The 21266-nt window shown below is 35.9% G+C and overlaps 1 protein-coding gene across 40 annotated transcripts in view; it reads left to right on the top strand.

Annotated features, from left to right (window-relative positions):
• The window catches only part of RIMS1 (regulating synaptic membrane exocytosis 1), a 333844-nt gene that overhangs the window by 288584 nt on the left and 23994 nt on the right, over positions 1-21266 (top strand). For 30 of the 40 annotated variants that reach the window (XM_035322661.1, XM_035322703.1, XM_035322666.1 and 27 more), the window contains one exon: positions 1796-2028. The exons of the other annotated variants lie outside the window; for them this stretch is intronic. In XM_035322661.1, the coding sequence (XP_035178552.1) occupies positions 1796-2028 (233 nt within the window). The remainder of the gene's footprint in view (positions 1-1795; positions 2029-21266) is intronic. 40 annotated transcript variants of the gene reach the window in all.

Genomic DNA, 21266 nt, shown 5'->3' with positions numbered 1-21266 from the left:
ATTTTAATGCATTTTTTACTCAACTTGATACTAGTTTTAAATGAAAAGAAGTAGGTTTTGGTTGTTGTTGTTTTCCAAAAGAGTGAAAAGTGCAGTTAAAATACTTCCTAAGGAAACTGAATATATATGTGCGTGTGTGTGTGTGGGAGGGGAGTCTCCAATAAAATACAAGGGAATATTACATAGAAATGTCAAAATATGTGTCCCTCCATTTTGCCATGCAAAACTATAAGAAAGGGTCACTAAAGTTGCAGTGGGATAGGAGGGAAGAAGGGAGAACCTATTTTAAGCTGAGCATGCCTCAGGTGGTCCACTGAAATGTGTCCATGAGCACTGTAGTGCAACACAGCACATTGTTTATGCAAAGGCTGTAGTTGTTTTGCTTAATCATAAATTAACAGGGGCAGATCCTAAGTACTGAACACAGGTGCATGCCTATGCAGAGACTGATTAGTCCCTTGCTGTTAAGTGTTGCCTATTCAAGGACATGACTTTTCCAGCTTGTTCCAAAAATAATTATCTACTTTTATCAGCTCTTACATATGGTCACTCACTAGTAAGCCTTGGTAACTGTCAGTAAAACACAACTTAGACGATCCTCACCTTAAACATCCCTAGATGTGTCTTTGGAAGGGACTGATTTATGCTTTAGCAGGTTCCAGATCAATCGAAGTCACGGGATGTCATCTCTGCTCACACAGACCCCTTCATGTCTCCCTGGCAAGATTTCCTGTCTGTCTGAATCTTGCAGTGGTATAATGAACCCTTCTATTTCTGTTTTAAGGGTGATGGAGAGTTGGGACTGGCTGTCACTGGTATGTTGCTTGTAGGCCTACTAATCAGCAATACAGGATTATGATACAATGAATATTCCTTGTCAGGCCGATTTAACAACTACATCTGAAGTGAGTCAGACTGCAGCTTAAATTTCCATGCCACTGCAGAGCAATAACTAACTCAGCATTACCATGAGAGCTAGGGCATCGCTTGGTCATTGCAGTGTTGTGACTGTGTATTAGTACATCCTGTGTATATCTGAGATTGTTCTCCAGAACGCATTTCTGAATACTTCATTCAGCTTCCGTGTGTAGGACCAGAAAAAGGATTCATATAGAAACATTCAATTGTAATATGATAGCTAAGGAAAAGCAAATAGAACTGACAGAGAGATTTGTCTTTCTATCAATCAATAAAAGTTCTTTGGGGTTATTAGTTTTTTTTTGCCTCAAAATTGCTTTGCCTTCATACTGCAGTTATTGTAGTTACCTTTTAAAAAAGTGAGATAGCAAAAACATACAGAATACTGCACGTAACCTCTTCTTTCTGTAAAGTACGAAAATATAGAAAATGATATATTTATATCTAGTAGGTCTTTAGGCTTTTTTGAACAGTGTCTACAAGATAAATGTATTAACCTACATATATTCTCTTGTCCCGTATCCTTTTGCTTTGGCAGTAAAATTGCTGTTTTATTGCTTTTTGTATTCTGGGGATATATGCAGAAAGGCTCTATGTGAAATTCAGCGTTGCCTGTGTCTTTGTCAGTCTGAAAAGCAATTGGGAAAGCATTCATTTCTCTTTTCCCTCACCGAAGTGAAGAGCAAATTACAATACTGGAAATATATAGTCTGAGGAATATCCAAATTAAGCTTATATATGAGAACCAAAAAAAAAAAAAAAAAAAAAGAAAATGTATCAAGACTTAAAATTAATTTCCTAAATAAAAAAAAAAAAGGTTTTTGGAAGCACTGCTACACAACAAATTAACATGTTTGTTTTTACTTTGTAACTGTAGTACATTTACTCCTAAAATGCAAGGCAGACGGATGGGAACTTCAGGGAGAATTACTAAGAGCACAAGTGTGAGCGGAGAGATGTATAAGCTGGAGCACAATGATGGGAGTCAGTCGGACACAGCTGTCGGCACGGTTGGAACAGGTGGGAAGAAAAGGCGTTCCAGCCTTAGTGCCAAAGTGGTTGCCATAGTGTCTCGAAGGAGCAGAAGCACATCTCAACTTAGCCAAACAGGTGAGTGAGATGCATGCTCTTCGGATGCAGGACTCTCACCTGACGTGGTTTACCATTCTTTCATTTGTGGCATCTGTGTTACGTGTATATCGTCCACTTAGGAGAGAAGAATTTCCAGCTGTGAGAGAATTTCTGAGGTGTTAATGTTCTTTATCATTAGGCATCTACAAGAAACCATATACAAATGCCTTTTAGACCATGCACCATAACAACTTTCTGTCCTGATCAATGAAAAGCGTTTAATTTCTTAGAAGCCTTGTTTACAGGTAGGCAAGGAAATACAAAGAGACATATGTGAGTATCAACAGTGGATAATGGTTTGGGTAAGAGCAGGCTTTTATGTGCAGAAAATTTCTTTTAGTGGAAGAGTTGAATATGAATGGAAGAACTGAAATCTGAGCAAATGAATGTCAGTTATGTAAGTTTTATAACGGGTTGTATACCTGTAGTGCCAAAAAATGTGGTTTTAAAAGCTACCTTTAATTTGTTAGTCAAGAGTAAATCTAATAATTTTTCCTTAAAAACAACACTGGCAAAATGAGGTCAGTGAATTCGAATAAATTAGACTACAGTATGATGCTTCATTAAGAACATAAGACTTCCAACTGTTTAGTGCTACTTCAGAAATCTTAAAAGCTTAATATCTGTATAGCCTGAAGGGAATAAAAAGCTCAAACAGAAAGATACAAAAGGAAAAAAGAAAAATGTTTTAAAGTCACTGTCCTTCTCCTATTGAACTCCAGTGAAGACTTTTGCTCGTCTTCAGTGTGAGCAGGATCTGACCCTAAGGGTTCTTTCTTACTAAAATAAAGCGGAGGGGGGGGAAAAAAAAAAAAAGGAAAAGTGGAAAAGCTTCAGCCTAGCATAGAATTTAATTGTACTGAAGCTCTTCTCTCATATAGTCAGGATAATTTAAACTAAGGTAAGTTATAATATTGTTTAGTTATATTATCAAATACCTTAGCCTTTTTTTTTCTGTAATTGACACATTAGCAGTAGAAGTGTTGGAGAATGTAAAACTCAGTCAGCTTTAATAAAGTGATTTCAGTACTTTTCTATACTACTCAGGAGAGTTTTAAGCCAGAAAGCACATAATCATGCAGTTGAACCAGATGATAGCTGTGTAGTAGGTGTATTTGAAGCCCACAGTTGTAATATTGTATTGCTCAAAAATTCAGTAGGATTATTAGCACTCTGCCTGACTGTGAGAATGTTTTTGTAATTTGATCTGGCATTCCTCTCTAGCACCTAAATCTCATTGAAAGAGGATTTGCTGTGCCACAGAAAATCTTTCCCCATCTTATCCACTAGTCCAGCTCCAGCCAGGAACCAAGACTGTATGATTAAGAGGAAGGCTCCGGGGACTACCAATTGTAGTGATTCACCTTGCATGAACTTCATAGTGTAGCTGGTAATTAACTTAAAAGCTAACTTGTGACGTCCAAACACTTCCTAGTATTATCTATTTAAAACTCAGATGTTCCTGTTCCTCACATAAAGCTGCTGTAGCTCTCCAAATGTTGGTTGATACAAATTTCAAAACAATAGAAATTTTGGAAGGAATGGAGCACCTGAAGTTATAATGAAATGCAAACAGAAAATTGTGTAAACTATTATTCAGGATTGTAAAATAAAATTGAGAATGATATTTACTTTGCCTCACTGTGGTACAGACAAACAGTACTATCTCTGGTAAAAGCAGAGAAAATAAAACATGGCATGATTTATTAGTCAATATTTGTTAAATTATGTCAGAAAACAGTGAGTTATATTAATGTATGTATATTTAGAACACATACATGTGAGATATGATAGGTTTTCCAAAGAAAATCTATTGTTGGAGAGTAAATACTCATGCCCAAAACCAGGGACATGCTCTCCTTCCTTCTTATGGTGTATCTATGAGAGGGGAGGAGGACTCCATGAAGGTTTAATTAATTTTAGTATGTTGAGCCTAAGTAAATTCATAATGCCTCTGCTACTCACAGTAAAAAATCTGTTTTGATGATGCAGTATAAACTAGATCTTTAAAAATGGTTATGTGAAAATCTATTCTAATAGACAGCCACATTTTGAAGTTTTTTAATTTGGGATGGAGGTCTATGGGCCTCCACAGAAGTGGTGCCTGGTATGAGCTTCTGCTCTAAGTCATCAATAACTGAAGGTGTGCTGTTGTGGCAGAGCATGTGTTTTAAAGGAAATATATATATATAAAAAATAGAAATATATGTGTAGCCTCCGTAGCTTTTTCTCTGAATTGTCCAGTTTTGTTTTGCTTTGGTTTTAATTTTTTTTTTTTTTTTTTAAGACTTTCATGACTGCAAGTCATATAGTCATGATAATTGTACTTATTCATTTCTGAGAACTCAAAGTAGAAGACCAAAAATAAAACAAAAGGTTGGATATTTCTTGACAATCCAAGTTTCGTATTTCTGGGAAACACGTATATCCAAACTTCCAGTTTGCTGTTGTCATCAAAGTTAGTAAAATTAACTTCCATCTTGATTTTTCATTTGAAGAAATAGTCAATGTCTGAAATCCACTTTTTGTAGATAATTCTTGCTTCTAGCACATTGCATGGGTTTAATCTTATCTAAATATATAGTGTGTATGAAACTACTACTGGGTAGCCTTTATTTCTAAGAGTTAATATTCTTTTCAATGGAAAAAGAAGTGTGTGAGTGAGCCTGCACATGCATGTGTGATCCTCTTTGTATATAAGGGGCAGATTCATTTGTATGTTAGATTTAGAAGGATCAGTAATCACATTATTTTGTACATACTTACTGTTCACTACTGTTGGAAAATATTTTTTTTCTGAATTTGTGCCTATTGTCAGCGAAAGGATCACTTTTCATTTTTATGTTAATCTGCAAGGAAAAGTACCTTTTCAGTTATGCACCTTCCTTTCATTTATGTTTAAGACTTCATAGTGCTTTTAGTAAGTGTTCATTGAAATAATGAAATCCTTACTTAGTATGGTTTGTTTGTAGTGTCTACAAATAGGGTAGATTTTATAGTTTGTTGAAAAAGGCTTGTAAATTGCTGGCAGTATTTTGATGAAGATCCAGCATGTCATATGCTATCACAGTGAAATGAAGAAAAAAGGAAGCAAACCCCTCCCAGAAGAAAAAGTATTCCCACCCTCCCAAGTCTCCTGGTACATGCAGAGGTGTTCCTTAGAAGGTGAAAAGATCCCTCCCTTTTACTTTCTAAGCCCCAGGCAGCAGATAGGGGTTCAGAAAGAACATCTGCTGTTAGGAGCATACTTTTTCCTGTTCTGTTAATGTTCGTACAGTGCTTTGAAAATATTCTGCCACTGTATCTTCACTGTCTTGCTACCAGAGATAGGGTAGTATCACATCTGTCATATATTCAACCTGATACAATTGCCCGCTGGGTTAGCAAGGCAGGTTTTTCTCTCTAAGGCAAATGGGCAGGTTGGCTGTGTTCTTGTTTGTTTTATTGAGGGACTTGGAGGATTTTCATTCTTTAGTCACTTCCAATGGTGCCCAATGTTTCTGTCAAAAGCACTGATAATAAGAGTTTAAAAGGAATTGCAAAATAATTTGGAAATGTTTACTTAAGATATCCAGAAGATGATAACTAGTACAGACAGAAGAACTAAAAATGCCAGCTCTGAGATAAGTGTGAAGAAAACCACCAATGTGACTGGTAAGCCTGTTGTGCCATAGGTTCTATTTCTTCAAAATATGAGTGCTTTTGAGCACTCAACACTCACTCAACACCATTAACATCAGTATTCTGACTAGTTTTCCACTGGCATTGCTTGAGAAGCATTAGTGATCTCATACACAGAGGAGACTTTGCATGGGATACTGTGCATTGTTCCCATACCTGCTTTAAAACTGATGGGAGCAGAAGAGTGACAGTGTAGGGGGGAAAGCTAAGGAGGCTGGAAGAATGTGAAGCTTGTCCACTTTCATGTTGCACTTATACTGTGTTGTTTTTCTAAGTGGAAATACCTTGCCATGTTTATGGTGTGAACCACAATTAAGTATTTCTATTTGCAATCCATCTTCAGTTTGAGAAGGTTAACTTCAGCAGCCAGAAGTCAAGCTGAGGTATTAAGCTTTCACAGACAGGTTATGTGCTGTGAAGTGGAGCTGAAATCAAGTATTGTCACAAGGTGAAAGCAGGCTGGAAAAATCTCTGTGTTTGTGGACTGGTTATTTGGAAGGTGTCTTTGAGTGTCTGTCTGCTTCACTCAGGAGGTAACTCAGCAATCTGAGCAAAACCACGTGAGAGTCATAACCTAGTTCCCTATGTAAAAATTGCACGTGCCCTCACATGGAATTCTCTGCTACAGCATATTTTTTGTAATTTCCCCAAATTCTCCTATTAGAGAAGTGGCTTTCTGCATGTTCTCTTGAATTAAACTCCAAATTCCTGATTTCAGAAAAGCTGTCATCATCAAAGTGAGGAAATGGAGCGAAGTCCTAATAATCTTATACTCCACAGTATGGCTGGCTGTAAGAGTGATCTTTTTGTGTGCTCACTATAGTTTTAAGAAAACTTCATCTGGTTGACTGTCCAACATTTCACTTTCTAGGAATAATCTTAAGAACTGTTTGTCTCCTGGTTTTGTTGGATGATTGAAGTTTAGGTAAATGTTTAGAAAAGACAGCACCATCCATTTCACAAAGTGTCCTCTAGTGATGCAGAATATGATGGTTCACTGGAGGTACTTAATTACTAAGTACTTAGCACTTAGCAAGCACAACTATGTAGTGATTAAAAAAAAAAAAAAAATCACTCCCTGGGAAACATGGAGATTAAGCAAAGCAAAGGAAACTTCCTTCAGAACTACATCATTTCAGAGTAAATACTTCCAGAAGAAATCTGGTTTTCATTTTGGTGGTGCAAGTAGGGATAATTTTCTGTCCTTCTTCCTTGTGGTAGTTTTATGATACAAGAGATTTCATACAGGCCAATGTAGTAACAAGGACAGATAAAGCACATAATAAATCAGAAATAAAATATGTTGAAGGATGAAGGCTTTTGGAAGAAGGAGGGTGCTTGTTTTCTAAAGACATAGTTTCCGTCCATAAGAAAGGGAACTCAAGAAAATAATTGTCTCTTTTTTTTTTTTTTTTTTTTTTTTTACAAGGGTCATAACAGCGTTTTATTCTAGCAATCAGGGATTATTTTTTTTTTTTTTGCACACTTATTTTTGATTGATTTAGACTCTGTTGTAAGAAATTACAAGAATGCATTTCTGAGCATCTTTCTTTTAACTCTTAGCTGCTAAGTATTTTTTTGTCATGAAATAAATTGTACTTATAAAATTATATTTATTTGATAAGAAGGCTGATTGTTAAACATGTTCAGTAGACTAATTTTATCTAGACTTCAGTAAGTCATCTATTTTTATTAGGTTGGATGGAGAACATAGAGATCAATAAGGAATGTGGAAGTCAAGGAAGACGTTGCTTAAGAGAGGGGCATCAACTGGTTTTATTAAAAGAAGATCCAGAGAGGGCTTCTTTGTTGAGTTTCTAAGACAAAAACAACAGGCATATCTTGTAAATATTTTACTAAGAGGCAGAGTGTTTGCTGCTAAAATATGTTGATGATACTGGTTTGGAAAGTGTATCACTTTCAGGTGATATAGGGGAAGGAATGATATACTTGGGGACCAGAATAGTAGAACTCGGATAAAATGTGGTAATGCAGATTGCAAGACCATTCCTTTCAGAATGACCGATGAAGATTTCCAGATGCAATCTGGGAGCCCTGTCATCTAGAAGGAGTAGAAGAGGAAGACATGGGTGTAATAAAGATCACTGGATGAATATAAGCTATTTATAAGCTCTGGCCTTTTCTGGAAAAGGCAAATGCTGTCCTAGATGTATCAGAGAAGGTGTTTCCTTGGACAGCTAAGGAAATGCTAATATCATTGAAAGAGGCACAACTGACAGCTTATCCAGTATACTCGTGACTCAACCTTCAGGTAAATGAATGCTTGATGTTTGAGGGAATAGAGACCCTGAAGGATGATTTATTGCCTGATTTGATCAGCTTATAAAAATGAAGTTTGGACAGGAATATGATTGTTCTGTAAAAATGCAATGAGAAAAATACATCAGAAAGGCAGAAGAGTTTTTGAAGCTGAAGGGCAATATTGTCAGGAACTGTGGCATGAGAACAAATGAGTATAAATTAGTCATGAGTAAACATTGTCTCTGTCTAGAAATTATAATGAAATTTCTAACTGTCAAAACAAAATGAAAGGTATCTTAAACTTCTCGAGGCTTGTAACATGGTAGGAGTGAAACAGCCTTTTTTTCTGTTCTCTAGCATAATATTCTGTCATTGTTTTCATAGGATTTCCTTTCTGATGCTGTTCTTTTTTTATTTTTTATTAGTGCTACAAGATCAAGATCTTCAATTTTCTGATGGTAGATCCAGGAAATTACCATGGATATCAGAATCAGAATAAGTCTTACAGCTATAGAGTTACCCCATGGGTTTAGTTTAGCCTTCTGTGATTCACTTGTTTCTTCACAGTGTTGTAGAGAAACATTTCCAAAGTATTTGTTTGCACTGGGTGTTCATCTCTGCAAGAACACTTAGATTTTACAGAAGCTTCTTTACCTACAGATACCTCCATTTTGTTGTCTTATCTAAGTCCTTTTTGCAGATCTTTTTTTTTTTTTTTTTTTTTTTTTTTTTTCAGAGCTTTCAGAGCTTTTTGCAGACACTTTGCAGATCTCCTCCTTAGCATCAGATTGTGTGTCCTTGAGAAGTAACTTTCTGTAACCTAGGGGAAGTGTGGTGTTCTTTTCTGCACCTCACCCATTAGCCTTGCCTTGCTGCTCAGTGTTATCTCAGCAAGTCCTCTCTATCTGCCTTGGTGTTCTGCACCAAGTAGGCCATTAGAGTTTGTTTTGCATAATTGCGGTGATCTATGAGAACAACTCTGTTACACAAAAAGAAGAATGGAGGGAGACTGACATTAAGATGGATTTTTCCTTTCAGCCAACCAAAAAAAGTCTGTAGTGCAGCAGCCAGAATGGGAATAGTGCCTTAGAGATGGTGACAGGATCTGGGCTCTAAACCCAGCACCCCACAGTAAAGGACACCCCACTGAAAGCAGCGAGGGCTTCCTCCTGATCCCTCATGCACCCAAGTATTTCTGCAGCAGGAGACGGGAAATGAAAATATGGATGAAGAATAATATTAAAAACAAATAAAAAGGCCTGATTATTTTTGTAAGAGGAACTCTTTGTTCTGGTAATGATACTTAATTCTTTGAAACTATTGAGTGAATGTAAGCATACTCCCTTTTATTTACTGTTGCCGTCCAGCTGAGGAATTCACTACCCTTAATAGAAACATAATTCAGTTCTAGTTACTCATCTTCCAAAAGATTTCCTAATAAGGGCTAGTATTTTCAAACAAAGTCCAGCCGCTCTGTTGAGTTAGTGTTACATGTGGTTCTTTTCCTTTTTCCTGAAATATAAATTTTGACTTTGGCTCCTGTTACGTTGTTGGTTGACTCAGAATCAAAAGTATTCATTTGCTTTTCTGTTTATTTGCACTTTCTCTGTACATTTTAACAGAGAGATTACTGCAGTAATTGAACTTCATTAACTGTACTTTGGGCTATTTCCAGTGTGTAAGTAGCATGGGCTTTAGGATAATTTATTTCTTTCCAAAAATGCAGTCTTCATTTTAGCTAAGCTATGGCATACATGTCATGTAGAACTATAATTTCAGTATATGTCCATTATGATTAATAAAAGTATAGCTTAACTGCTATGTTTCTATTCTATTTTCATTATTTATGAAATGTTTTTTAGAAAGACCTACTCATAGTTTGTACGATATGCATCAGAGCTTTGTTTAAAGAGGATTATTGTTTGCTTTTTCATCTGATTTACACTGTGTTCACAATATTTGCTTTGTGCAAGCATAAACACTGAGTTTAAATTGTATCAAAATTATCACAGAAAAACGAAATAGAGCAATACCAAAGTACTATCAATAAGGAGAAAAAAAATATCTATCTTCTATCTTCAGATGAAACATTTCTACATAAATGTGTATCTCTAAGAGAATATCATCCTTAAACATAAATTTTATTACTCTTCACATACTTCTTACCTGATCAGGTGCACAATGTGTAGCTTTCTGAGACTTGTGGTATTTTGTAGAAAGGTTTAGAGTATGTGCAGTCATCCGTAGGAAAAATACGCTCACACTGAGGAACAGGAATGAATTCCCAAATCACAAAAACATAAAGCCCCCTTTGCTTAGTCATATTATCTGGCCTAGTTGTGATAGACCTGAAATTATCCTTATTTATTTCCCAAACAGTCATTTTCTGAACTAGAATAAACTTTGATTTTTATGTGAATGAAATAGCTTGTTCAAGCATGAAGCAACTCAATTTTTAAGCATTGATTTGGGAGCTTAGGCTATCTAGTTTAAAACTGGGAAGAACGTGGATCTGCAGCGTTTCCTTTACAGGGTTTTTCCACGGGTCTAAGTGAAGTCTGGGGCAGAACTGACAGGTCACGTACAATCCTCTACTCAAATGGTGCTCAAGACTCTGTTAACATCACCATCTTTTGTTTAATTTTGCATATTTTCACACTAAGGCCTTTTCCTTGATACTTTTATTAAATGTAATGCAGAGTTCCAGAAAGCAGATCAAAATATTTAGTAGAAAGAGAAATTTTGAAATCTGGCCAGTATATTATAGTATTTCTTATAAACCATTTATGGTACTATTTTTCTCATGTAACTAAAAAAGGTTTAATTTGCAGTTATTTTTAAAAAATGTTTTACAACTACTCTGAATTCCTCACAACTGATATTTTCTTTGCATTCTTCTTTTACAGATCACCCCTAATATTTTGCTTGCTTGCTTGTAGCTTTAGTGCAGCTTCAGTCAAGGACAAAGTGGGACTTTGCATGTAAATATGGGCAAAGCTTCTTTCTTTGATTACAGCACAGGATTTCCAATATGAGCAACATATCTCTTAAAACCATTAGGGGCAAGAAATTATTTAATTCTGTATTTTTTAGAAAATGCAACTGTCATCATACATTTAATAATAAGATATTAGTGAGCTGAGTTTTTTTTTTTTTTTAAAAAAAAAAAGTGGATTTATCTGAATGCAAAGAAGCATTAGATTCAGAGACTTTATTTTAAGCTTGTTTAGCAGATGCACATAAATATGAATGTGCATGTGAAGGTGAGCTTTGAGGGATTTTTCATTTTATTTATTTATTTATTTATTGGTTGGGAATAGAACTGTTAGCAATAGAACCCAAATGAAAAGCAGCAAATGTAGCTGAAGAGAAAACAAAGCATCAGCAGGTGATGTCAAGGATAATATTACTTGCTGCTTTTGTTGCAACTAATGATAATACATTTATACAAAATCAGTAAAGATACCTATAATGCAATGAATAAGGTTTTGTAATACAGAGGAATCACAATAATACCCTTAGATACTCTGAATTTCAAACCGTAAGCAATGAAATATGCAAAACACACTACAATTAGGAAATAATGTTCATAGGATTTTTTTAACAATAATTTTCAAGTTTTTGGTAAGTCATTAAATTGGATGAAAAATGTCTTCAAGTTTAACACCTTATGATGTTCAGCTTGAAAAGAAGCAATGCAGTTTCAGTATTTTATTAAATATGAATATACATAAATGAAAGTTTAAAACAATGCAAACAACATCAGGTAGCACAGGTATTGATTTGCAAAACATTTTAGTGTTGCTAGATCTCCATTTTATTTTTATTTTTTTCACTGAAACAAAAAGCTGAAAAATTTCATCCAGCTGGAGAGCCATTCTGGTACACTGTCTCCCTATGTAGGAGCTCTGCATATGAATAGAAAAGAGTCTGGGCAACAGCCGCACTGCAGAGCATATCTGCTCCCTGAGCACACCTAAGGTACGGTCCTAAAAGCATCTCCCTCTTTTCCTTTTTGCAGACCATGAAGGGAGGTTGAGTTCAGCTGGCTGAGCTCCAAGTGATAGGAACAGACAGATGATGAATAAGGACAGTCTCTGGCCGTGTTCCCATATGCATCGGTCTGTCAGTGTATCTGCTGGCCAGGGCTATTGGCCAGTCCAGTGTTGACTTAGTTTCCAAGAAGAGAAGGAGCAGCAGTGTAATATAAACTGTGTCACAAAGGAATTTGATCTTTGTATAGCATTTATTGCCCAGAGTCCTCTCCATGCTTTAGATGGCATATAAATTAAATTAATGTAAATAATAATCTCTTTGGCAAGTCTTAAAATAGAAGAAAGAAGAGATGAAAACGAGCACATTGTATTACTTGCTAGTCGTGATCTCGTTTATAAACAGACTTGCTTCCTGCCAACCCATCTGATATACAAAGGGAAAAGAAAAAAGAAGGATGGAGGTATGCAATGAACCTGTGCTTCCTTGGGAGAAAGCTCAGGTCTTCAGTGGCATTGGCTGCCCTGCTCACTGGATTACACTTGTTCTTCATGTGGAGACACTGCTCATCAGCAGCAGGGTTTATGCTGTCGAAATGACCACTCTCTGTGCATATGAATGACTTGCATTATAACATACCAAGTGTGATTTCTTTTTAAGGAAAATTAGTGAGAGTTTAACAGAGGATTATATTTGAATATGCCTTGTTATTTTTATACTAACGGCTTACTCTTTTCCTATGTACATCTACTGAGATTTCAAGTGTTTAATTTAAACTTTCAGTAATTTTTAGCCACTCCATTTGACTAGCCATTGTGTCGCACCTGCTAAATTTTCTTGAACTTGCCAAGTAGTAGTAATGTACTTGGCAAGTAGTAATGTACTACTTGGCAAGTACTTCCCAAGTAGGGAAGACAAATTCAAAAGAAAGATGAGGAAGTTAGAGATGTTGCTATCTCTAAGTCATTGGTATATTGTCAAAGTGCAAATATTTTTTAGCAGCTGTGGCTTATGTTGACAATTTCAGTGTTTTGGATGTTGTGCCAACTTTAGTTTGATAAGCATGCAACTTTTAGTAAATGATGGTCATATAACTTCGAAAGGAAATCAACAGTGTAAAACATTGACATTGTTTACATCTGTATTTATTACTTTTGCAGTGTGAGACGCTATGTATATGAGTTATTTGGCATAAGGTACTCTTAAGTAAGGCATGAAAATGCTATGCAATATTAATAGTGAATTACCATTTCTTGTTTTATAGGCCTGAGTATAGTCACTCGCTTATACCTCGGTGAATAGCACATGATGCCTCATATACTCTGTATCCTCTGTGGGAAGGTTCATCCTTGAACTTGCCCTTCATTTTACTAAACTTTGACAATCTGTTGAAATTTTCAGGCTGAATTCTATAAATATTTAAATGCAGTCTCATAGACTTAAGACATTCAAAGAACTGAAAGAGTAAACTACGGTATTTTTTTCAATGATCTGTTTAGTGTTTACCCTCATAAGTTACCTGAGAATTGCTTTGAAATCACTCAGTGCTTACAAAAGTCCTTGAAACTCACTTATATGTAGTTTATTTTATTTAGCCATGTTGACATTTTCATATTAAAAAAAAATAATAATTGAATTTCTGGTGCCTGACAGCTTGAAAAGTATTTCCTGAGAAATGAGGCAACTTGTTCTTTTTGGGGAGCTCTAAATGTGTGGCGACCCAAGTGGAAATTCCCTGTGAGGAAATTTGACAACTCAGAATTACCCATCCACTTCTGCTGCTTTCTAAGTTAAGAAAAATGCAGGATATTGTGTTACAAAGAAAATCAAGGCAGAAATGTCTGTATGAGAAGGCAGTGTGAAATACTGCCTCTTCACCCTGTTAGTACAGAAGAGAAACCTGCATTACTCTCCTTGGAGCACTCCTGCCTCCTCTCCAGTTTCCTCATGGCTTACAGCTCCCCATTGTGATCAGACAATAAGCATCATGGGGAGGCTAATACTAAGCCTAGAGGACGCAGTTGTCTTTGGGCTTTACTTTGCTTTCATGGTTTGTGAAGCACAGAATTTTTGTGGCTAGATGATGGGGGGGCCACCCAAAACAGCTCCTAACTTCTGGTTTTGAATTAAAACACTTTGAATTAAAGTGGTGCTTGGACACTATCAGTGTGAAACAACATTGAAAGGTTTTTATATGTAGGGTTTTGTGTCTTTGGGTAAAAAAAGAAAAAAAAAAAAAAAAAAAAAGAGAGCAGTGTCTTGGGAATCTGTTTATTCATGTTTTCTCTGATCTCAGAACACAACTCTTGTTCGTGTTGATTGGCAAGTTACCTTAACATGCAAATAGATTTCCTGTTTACAAAGCAGGTTAAAATTCCTGCACATCTCTTCCATGGAGAAATCTCAGGGCTGCTGTTTTGATTAGTTTGCTTTCACATGGCTCTTGATAGCTTTATTTTTAGCTCTGCCATTTGATTAGATTTAATGGTGCAAAGTGTTCTCTCTCAGAGCGTGGCCAGACTGAAACACTGAATTTAGTATAGATGTGTCCTAGGATTTATGTTTAAAAGTAAATCAGTTTTACCTGTCACTGTCCCTTTGAAAATTGTCCCACTACCTGTCTTTTCTCCTGCCTGAGCAGCTCTTCTAGAGTTCATGGTCAGGGCAGGTTGGAAGGATTTCTTTGACAGGACCCATCTGCCTGCTTCAGTCTGGACTCCAAAATGACTAAGATGTCAATGGGAAAGGTGTTTAAGAGGCACTGAAAACAAACACATAAGTACACAATACAGTTCACCTGTTTTTTTGCATGTCAGTAGGTGCTCTATTGAAATTTAATATTTCTTGATAGGAAAAAAATTATTTACCAGGAAAAGATTTTGAGAGATTCATTTGTCTTTAGCTTAGAGGCATACCATGTTAAGCACCAGGTTCTTCTGTCTGTGTAGAGGCACTTGATAGTGCTGTGAAGTGGGTTTAACAAAGGTGACACACAAGACCTGATTGATCTATGAACCAAAAAAAAGTTTGAGTAATGGCCCTTTTGAGCATCAACCATCCCCAGAATTGAATGTTGCATTTATTTGCATTTATTTCTCCTTTGATGTGAAAATATTTACAACTCTGGCAATATCCTTGTATCACAGCAAGAAGAGAACTATCATCTCTCGTGTAAGTTGGAATAGGCAACCTTTATATATTTGTGCAGTTATTATACAGCTGGGTCTGTACTTAGCTCTTAAGAGATAAATCATTGTCATAGAATAGAGAATCCAGGAGAAAAAATGATAGAGAAGGTGAGAAAGAAACCAAGCTGTGTTTGAGTGGCACTCCACAGTTTTATTTTAACTGCACTACGTAGTTGTAAATGAGTTGTAAAAGTTGTACTTATTTTTCTTCAGGCGGTATTCATATGCTCCATGCCTGAGTACAGGCCTGTACCTTATGGTCTGCTTCAAAAGGACAGACATGTTTATGGCCAAGTTGGGAAAAATGGCAAGAGATAAGTTGGGATCTCAAAGTTCCCCTTTCAGCCAAGGTTCAGGCTCTCCCAGTGTGCCTCACAGTAATTTTTGTTGCAAAGTTGACCCGCGGCCAAAATCACAGGTCCATTAAATTGTCTTACCTTAATTTTGGAGCATGTGTTTTTAAACATCTGTCTACATTCCCCAAATATTCAGAAGAGTGATTTTTTTCCAGTAACAACCTCCAGATTGCAATATGCTACCACAATACTACTCAAAGCTTGCTTGGACAGAGGGGAGCAGGGCAGGGGGGTTACTTTGAAGAGGGCAAAAAGCCCCTCTGCAGTCCTTGTTGTTATAGCCCAGAAACAAATCTTCCTGGGTAAATGTTGGTAACTAAATATTTGATATAATGGGTTGTTTCTTTGACATGGTATCATTCTCTTGCGGGTGGCAGTTACTTTTTTTGGTTTACTCGCCTTAGTTCTAAGCAAAACAATAAAAGTCAGCATAAGTGCATGTTAATAAGTATGTATTAAATATCCCTTCAGTAGTACCAGCAAGTCACTCACACTGTTCTGAGATGGCCTTACCTCCATTCCTTTTCTTTGGGCCCAACCAGCCTCTGTCCTGAGTGCTGGCTGGTAGTGTTTTTATTAGGACATGATGCCAAATGGTGCATAGGGTGGAGTTACTAATTATATGGCTGCTGCTCATTTTCTGTACTTCATGTTATGAAAAGTTATTTAGGAAATTTTACCAAATGCAAGTGACATGCTCAAGACTCACTGAAGCACAGCCTGAACTCAGATCTAATTATGTTAAGTAAAAAATTTCCACCATTGGTTATCCTTGTTAAGCTGCTTTATTGATGGCACTGGAAATTACCCAGACTTCATTCAGCAATGTTAGAGCAAGTTTCCAAAGTTCTGTCATATTTATCGACTTTTAGAAATCAGTAAACTTTCTTTCTGAAACAGTGTGTTTTACCATTGTACTACATTTCAGAACAATTGTTCAGCTAGTATGTAACCAAGACAGGGATAGTGGTTTTATGGGTTTTATTGTACTCTGAGGGTAAAATCAGAGGCTGTAGAAAGACTTGAGTGCAAATCTTCCAGACATGAATTCGCTCTGTGTCTTATTTCTTTAAGGGATCCCATGTGTCTGTGTTTCAGATCAAATGCTGATGGTAGCAGTTTCATCTGCTGCCCCAGTCCTTGGTTTTCCTGTAGCTGAATCCTACAAGGTTTCCCATTGCCCTGCTTGAAGGAGAGGCACAAAGCAGAGCTGCTGGGCTAGAAGAGTTCTTAAGAAAGGATCCAACTGCTGAGCTTTATAAAATAGACACTGCCTTTTTTCTTGTTTCCTGACCTGCAATAAGGAAACTGTGTGGCAGTGTCTGTTCTGGTATTTGCCTTGCTCATGATGGTAGAGTTCAAGTTACACATTCAATAGTACATTTGGCACGCTCCTAATGAAATTACCACTTTTTAAATAGGGCGTGATTTTTCATTGGTATGACTGTCTTAAGTTTTCTCATGACTTTTGTGAGTTTTCTAAGTCTGTGAGAATGCTAATCAGGAGCTTTGTGTCTGTGTGTGTCTATTTTATATCTTTGCAATGACTGTTTGCATATTTTTATAAAGAATAGTATCAGCCTCAGAAGAAACTGCCATGAGAAGCCTTTAAGAAGACCATTGCTTAACTTTTAACATGTGATTACATCATAAGTAAGGAGAGACAGTTTTTTTGTCTGATGATCCTCTTAAATACCTTTTCTGCTGAGCAAGTGTCATAATCAAAACTAACAGTGTGTAATAAATATAAATCATTCCAGCCAAACTGAAGTTTGGATAACTCAGCAGATGGAAGTGATACAGTTAATTGTAAGTTTATTATAACTCTAATTAAGAAATGCTGTCAGCACAACTGTCACAATCTGAACCTTTCATGTATTGTTAGCAAGCAAGCAGAATATGTAATAACAGCATTGTCTTTTGATACCTTTTTTATTATGAAACAGTAAACTTTCACTAATAACATTCTTCTTTTGTAGCATACCATCAAAAAAGGTAACAAATCAAGTTTTTTTTTGTTGTTTTTTAATTATGTGACACTGAACAGTTTTAACAGGCTGGAATACAATAATACTTTTCTGTTGAGTCTTCAAGGTGAATGGGAGAGCACTGCAAGCCACACCATGCTTTATTCATCTAGTTCTGCTGTGTGTTTGGTGCTGTGTGCAGGGAGAAGGGAAATGTCTGTCTTAGTTTTGCTGGGGGAAAGCCTTTGTACATGTTAATGCTTTTTTTCATATCATGCTTTTTTACTATCATTTTAATATTACTTTTCACATATCATTGCAAATACTCTGTTGCTGAAAGAGCAAAAATATTTGGATGACACAAATTTTAGTTCAAGGTGAGAAAAAGGAACAGTGAAGCAAATCAAATGTCCAGTTGGATCAATGATTTGTACCAAAAGGAGGGCTGATGAGATTAGGGTGACAGATAAGATACTGGCTTTCTTTTAATCTTCTACCCCATCGTTACAGTATGGGTAGTATTTATCACAAAAGCTGTGTGCTGTAGAGAAGTAAGATCATCAGCGTGTTTTAGAACAACCGAGAATGTAATGAAGTAGCAAAACTGAGAAGTGAACCTTGATGCTCTGCATCACAGCATGCCTGTTTCACTTAAAGACGTTCCTTGTTCCCATAAGCATGCTAGTCAGTGTGTTACATAACAGGTAGTTTCACTTTATGCAGGAAAGTTCTCTTGTATGGTGATATATTCTGATTTTTAAGAAACCAATTGCTCTTGAGAACTCAGTTTTGAAATCAATAGGATGTTTCAATACCTAAAAGTTTGGGAACCTCATAAAGCTGCTCTGTAGAATAAATGGGTGACTTTTTCAGATTGCTTTTTTCTGCTTGTTGTCCAAAGTTTTCTATCCTGTTCAGACTTTCAGTAGCAGTATATGAATCCTTCTGCAATCCCAACTGGAATAAGAACTGCCACGGATATTCTGTAAACATGTACTGTTGAACTTAGCTTTGCAGTGCAATTTATTTTATGTGCTCTTAATTTATGTTGACTTTTATAGTTCCTCAGACCTCTTTAATAGTAGTGATGGTTCTTTGTTCTTTGTGGTGTTGGCAGCCATAGACCTCAAAGGAATTTATGAAGGAACGGTAACTGCCATTGTGCCATTTTACTGAGGAGCAAAGTCAAGGGCTGGAGGTGACCCACTGAAGGTCTGCAGAAGAGCCAGGACTTCCTAAAAACTTATGGCTGGAATTACGAGATTTAAAAATATTTGTAACTGTTTAAAGTACATGCGAGTACATTGCAAGAAATGTAGTAATCTCCTTGGAATGCTGCCATGTGCCAGGAAAACAAAAAAGCCAGGGTGCCCACAGATTGTACACATATGTGTGTGAGCTTGTGTACATGTGTATAAACTTAAATATGAGGTATTGTTCTAAGCAAAGATTCCTTGGGACCTTAAATGCCCATATATTAGAGCTATCTAAGTATCTTGTGTCTTAAATATACATACTAATGTTTATGGTTCTAACTGGGATGGCATTAGCCTTCTTCAAATGGGAATCTGTGGCTGAAAGCAATATAATGTTTAACCTTTCCAATATGTTATAGTAAGACTCACCTCTGTACTGCTGGAATATAATGTGGGTTGTGCATACATTCATCTTTGGCTTCATTTAGCATTTTCATGTCTTCTGTCTTCATAGTGAGAATACTTTTATTTGGCAATTTTAAATAAATATTCTACCAGGAAGGACCTGCTTTAAAGGTTAATACAATAGATTATTCTGTGCATTGTAAAATTATCTAAATGAGCAAGTAGTGCTACCTGATTACTTGACATATTTTAGTGATACTACTATACAAGTATATGTTGACCACAATCAGAGCTAGGACATCATGTAGAATGATCCCTAAAATATTTTGATCTGGGAAAGCTGGTTGAACTATGAAGAAAAGCATAAGTTATGTGAACAGCTCATTAATTAAATTATTTACAGATAGAGTCATCCATCACTCAGTAGCCTTGAAAATTTACGTTTATGCTCACATCCTGTTTACCATTTTTTAAACTCATATTTTTCACTTCAGAACACAGCATGATGACATTTGCTGTCTTATTTGATGACGCAGTGCTGAGCTTTCTTTTTTTTTTTTCTTTTTTTTTTTTTTCTTTTTTTTTAATATTCGGATTGGTAGTATTTCTATCAAAATAATGGCTTGTTATGGTCACAATATATCTTTACAAAATACCTGAATATGCTGTGGTTGCCTGCCTGGCTGAATAGGAAAATGGCTTGATGAGAGATTGCTGAAGTGTATGCCAGATGTTCTCCTTTCCCTTTGTAAATTCTGAAGAAAAGCAGGCTAAGATTTCACCCTGATTTTGAGTTGGTGCTTTATTCATTATTGTGGTGTTGGAATGAATAGAGGAAAATATAGTATAAACTCATGCATTCATATTAGTAGAACTGATTGTGAGTAGTATTAAAAACATTTAGTATAAATCATGTCCTAGTAAATAGATCATTATCATTTTTAAATTTCAGGCTAGAACAGGATTTTATGGGAAATTTGACTTTGGTCTCTAAATGCATTGTTTTCATCACTGTTAAAATACCATGTTGTCACATTAGAAACGTGTTCATAGTTTTATTTAGATATAATGCGTTAAGTATCCAAATGAGGTTGAGGTCCAGTCCTATGGATGTTTCACAAGGAATCCTGTGGAGATCTACAAAAGATGAACCCAGATCTTGGTGAAAAAATAAAATAAAAATAATAAAGCTTTATTCCAGTTGTCCAGTTATAGAAGAGTCAATATGACCATGTGCTTGGGATTTGTTTTGATTCACACATGCTTTCATGTTCATTTTGATGTAGTCAGTGAATCTATGTAGCCCAAAGTTCCTCTGAAGATGTCAGAAAAAAGTATTAGTTAAAAGTTAAAACCTTGGAAAAACATTGCTCTTCATTGTACATCTTCCTTTTAGCATAGTGCAGTTTGGAGAGAAAGAAAAACGTTGGATAATGGTGTCCAATCAAGGGCTAGAAAGATTACTTAAGCTTAAAAATTCTGTGGAAGAAAACAAATTATTTTGAGAACTTTTCTGCCCATATATTGGAATATCTTGACTTGAGAGGAATAGCTTCATCTTTCCTCTAGAATTATGATCATTTTATTAAAATATTAAATATATGTATTTAAAGCTGGGGAAAAATGAAATATTGTGAATAAAAATTCTGTTGGAAACTGTATGCAATCAGACAGGTTGTATGAAAGAATTATAAAGTAAAATAATTTTTAGATTTGAGTCATCTTTCAGTTACATTGATTCCTATCCCAACTGAAATGCACATCAAAACTCACTTCCAAAGACAGTGGAAATTGTTTTAATTACACGTCTTCAATGTTGCATCCCTCATGGACAGGGTGAATTCTGTGGTTGTAGTTAGGAGACTGTAAAATATATCCTCCTTCTGATATACCTGACATACTAGTTTTGATATTCTTCCTAAGAAGGTGTATATAATTGCATATAATCTTTATTATTTAGAGTCTCTGAAATAGTTGCTATACTAACTTATGTTATTTAACCTTATTGAAAGTTGTTCATATATTACGTCTTACTCTGGCTGTAGCTATATTATTTTACTTGTCAAAGAGCTTCCCAAACTACTTTTTTTGGTCATATTTGCATGCTCTTGATATCAACTTTTATTATTGGTTTACTAGAAGTTACTTGTTAGTTTTATAATGCTTATG

Source organism: Oxyura jamaicensis, chromosome 3 (genome assembly GCF_011077185.1).
Source record: "Oxyura jamaicensis isolate SHBP4307 breed ruddy duck chromosome 3, BPBGC_Ojam_1.0, whole genome shotgun sequence".
In the NCBI taxonomy this organism is placed as follows: Eukaryota; Metazoa; Chordata; class Aves; order Anseriformes; family Anatidae; genus Oxyura; species Oxyura jamaicensis.
Note: the sequence above shows the minus strand (reverse complement) of the source record. Positions and strands in the feature narration are given on the sequence as shown.